Below are 3,933 nucleotides of genomic sequence, written 5' to 3'. Positions count from 1 at the left end.
TAATAAGTAAACTAAAATAAAAGTAAAGTAAGTAAGTAAGTAAAATAATTTATAGTAGTAGTAGTAGTAGTAGTAGTATATATATATATATGTATATATATATATATATATATATATATATATATATATATATATATATATCTAGCATTTGAAAATATACGCAACATATAAACATCAAAAACAAGAAACAGCGTAAGTTTAAAAGAATATACAGTTATGCTTCAAAAGATACGATTATAACTTGAAAATTGTAAAATGAAATTTTGAAATAATAGATATCTTTGTCTTTAATTAATATAAAAATTAAATATAAAATCTTAGAATTAAAGCATAGATCACATTAGTGGTTATTCTTAGCATATATATTGAATAGGTATAGATATTGGAATATTCATTAAATATAAAAATGTTTTATAAATATATCTAAATGGAATATTTTCTTATTAGTTAAACAATCATATTTTTTTTACATTAAAAACAACATAATCAAAAACTTGAATTTTGAGAATAAACATGTTTAAAACTAAACAATAAAATAATACAACACAAAGTAAACTTTGCAGAAAAATGTATACAGAAAAATTCATTTAGAAGATAATTCCGTATTTTGCCTTAAGCTTTTTCATATACCATATCTTTTGTAACATTTTCTATAATCTCATATAAATTCTTAATTTCTTTCATGTGAAAAATAATTATATTAATAATAGAACATTTTAAAGTCTACAAGAGAAACAATTTTTTTTTATGCTAAAAGAATTATGGGTTATCAAATATATATGATGCCATTATTGTGATTGTAAGAAAAAATATGTTCAATGTGAGAATACATTCATTATTAACAATTTTGTCAAACGAAAAAATAGTTTTCTTCATAAAAATATAATAAACATGTAGGTAAATTTATGTAATTAGCAATTTTTTTGCGATACAATTGATATTTAGAAATGCAAGCACACTTGCAAGAATTCACATTAAGCGGACATTCAACAAAATTGTACATTCAATTTTTCATGTTACTAAGATGTCAAGAACTACGTGATAGAGATTTGTACAATGTCCTATAATATAAAATAAAATATTATCGTCCTAGATATTATAAAAGTATTAATTATATTACAAACAAGGAACAAGGAAATGGAAATACAAAACGAGGACCAGTGAGGACAGTAGTTACCATAATTTAGGATCTTGGGCATTCTTCTCTCGTACTTCTTGTTCTATCTCATCCCCACAGTCAGCCACGATTCGTGCCAGCTGCTCAGCCTCTACTAAACACACTTAGAATCCTTTGTCAGCTACTTTGTATAATAATGTTTCAAATATTTGTCTATCTATGCGTATGTGTACAATATAAAGAATATTATATATATTATTTCTATTTTATTATTTTTTATATCTTCTAACAATTTATCTTCCTAGTTTCCCACAATATTATTAAAATTGTATAAGAGGAAACAATGTGTCTAGTGCTTAAAGATAACATTATACAATTGTGTGACACAAAAGAAACATATTTCCTAACTGTAATATCATACCTTGTTGTTCGGAATTTTGTAGATTAGCCGGTGGTCTCACAGGTGGTGGTATTTGTACGTTAGGAGGGCCCACCGAAATAGGTACCTGATTGGAAAGAGCATAGCCGCTGGACATGAGACCACGTGATGGTGCTGCATTAGGAATAACATTAGGTGGCGGGATGTTTGGCGGAGGGATGTTCAAGTTTGGTGGTGGAACCGAATTGATTGTTGATGGGACGGTATGCACTGGCGGAGGTGCTGACATTATCATAGATGTTATCACATTTGGAGGTGGAACATTAGCTACGTTTGGTACCGTTACTACAATAGTTTGTGAGCCTGTAATAGGCATCATAGTCGGTGGCATTTGAGACATTGGTGGTAAAATGTTCGGAGGTGGTATGTTAGGCGGAGGAATATTTGGAGGTTGTAAATTAGCATTACACGCTGGCGGTGGTACACTGCATTGTTGTGGATTCTGTATAATATGCTGTTGTGCGTTTGATGGCGAGGACAAATTGGGCATTGGTATAGCTTGAGACATTTGCATATTTGGCGGTGGAACATTTGTATTCGGTGGAATGCTCTGAATAGGAGGAGGAGGTGGAGGACGTATAATATGCGATGGTGCGATTTGCATTCTCACATTATTAGAATGCTCATTTATATTAGTATAATTATTGCTAAAATTTTTCGACATTGGTATCCTTTGCATATGCGCAGATGGAATACTTGGTGTCAAGTTCCTTATATTCGGAGGCGGTATATTTGTCATTTGCATCTGCACTGGTTGAGACATGAGGGACGGGATGGAAGAGACGTGATTGTTATTTTGAATTGGGAATTGCTGATTCTGAAATTGTGCGCGTTGTCCATTTTGTGATTGATTATAGCTATGTCGCGTTTCTGGACTAGGTGGTGATCTTCGCCTGGTAGGCGACGGACTCGACGACGAACTGTGTTTCCTATCTGAACTTCTTCCCCATCGTGTATCGTTTCTTCGGCGATCGCGTCTGCTGTCCCAATCTCTATTTTTTTCAATGCTGCGCTTTCTTTCCCTGTCTCTCTCTCTAGTAGCTTCATAATTTCTCTCATCTTTTCTCTTATCTTCTTTATCCTGTTCTTGTTTGCTAGTTGTTTTATTGGCTATTTTTTTAAATTGATCGAGGAAACTGCCGTCATTGGCAAACACATTCATGGTAGGCTTTTCATCATCCTCTCTACAGAGATAAACAATGACTTTTACTATTGACATTTCCAAGCTATCAGTATAAATATGACAAACGGGTAAATTATAACATAAACTATAACATAATTTCATCCGAAAGACTAAGTTGACATGACAATAACATGATACATAAGAGATTTACTTGACTTACTTTGGCGCAGTGCCCTTACTAGTTGCTGTAGTAGAAGTTGACGAGCTAGACTTCTTCATACATTCCACGGCTTCTTTCGCTTTCTGTTCTTGCAATTTGGCTTGGATTTCCATCTTTTTTTGTTGAATGATCTGTTCTTGTTTTGACATCTGCGCGAAACGTTCATTTCGTGAAGTTTTTGATACAAACGGATCAGAACCTTTTACACCACGATACGCCATTTTTGTCAGCAGTTTAGCCACTCAATTCTACGAGCGACTCTATGAGATTTTACGGACGGATGATTAAAAAGCAATCTACGTATCTTGAATTTTTTAATTCAGGATCGTACAATGACTAATACAAAAGATTACGTCCGACCACATACAGTGGAGTTTCATATTTCATCTGATTTCATCGAGCAATGTCGACATGTCGGCTATATATATTTTTACTTGTGTAATGTCTGCCAACTGAAATTGACTGAAACCAAATTGAGACAGCAGTGCTTATATAGTAGATATTTCAATGCCAATTGTTGCCAATTATAACCGTTTATATTCGGTGAAGTCAGTGAAGTCTATCTATAGTAAATATACGTAACCAATTAAAACACGCGTGCACTGAAAAACAACCAATCTCGCATTAGATATTAGGAAGGCAGCAAATATAGCACTTTGAATGCGCCAAATATTACAAATGATTACCAAGGGTCGGTTTCACCAACGCAAATTATTTATTAATCGGCATTTAATCGACCAATCGTATTTGCTGCAGTAGAACTGACTGATCAGATGAAACCGGTCCTAAGTAATCATTACTTTAATAATTTAATAATTTTAGAAACAAAAATTAAATATTTCTAAACATTAATTTTAACGACATAATATAAATTAATAGATCATTTTGTAGAATTTATATGCTGGGTTTACATTTTGTCCCTATTATATATTGCACTTTATTTTTAAACATATAGACATACAAATAAAAATGCTTTACAATATTTACGTTATGATATATATATATATATATATATATATATATATATATATATA

General features: G+C 31.9%; 1 protein-coding gene across 1 annotated transcript in view; it reads right to left on the bottom strand.

The window, feature by feature from the left end:
- LOC105617284 (SURP and G-patch domain-containing protein 1) overlaps nucleotides 1-3,120 on the bottom strand; it is a 5,265-nt gene extending 2,145 nt beyond the window's left edge. Inside the window, exons 1-3 of the mRNA XM_012198850.1 lie at nucleotides 2,900-3,120; nucleotides 1,539-2,740; nucleotides 1,178-1,280 (exon numbers count right to left, since the gene is read on the bottom strand). Coding sequence (XP_012054240.1) covers nucleotides 1,178-1,280; nucleotides 1,539-2,740; nucleotides 2,900-3,120 — 1,526 coding nt within the window. The remainder of the gene's footprint in view (nucleotides 1-1,177; nucleotides 1,281-1,538; nucleotides 2,741-2,899) is intronic.
- Between the last annotated feature and the right edge of the window lie 813 nt (nucleotides 3,121-3,933).

Source organism: Atta cephalotes, assembly GCF_000143395.1.
Source record: "Atta cephalotes unplaced genomic scaffold scaffold00012, whole genome shotgun sequence".
NCBI classification, from domain to species: domain Eukaryota; kingdom Metazoa; phylum Arthropoda; class Insecta; order Hymenoptera; family Formicidae; genus Atta; species Atta cephalotes.
Note: the sequence above shows the minus strand (reverse complement) of the source record. Positions and strands in the feature narration are given on the sequence as shown.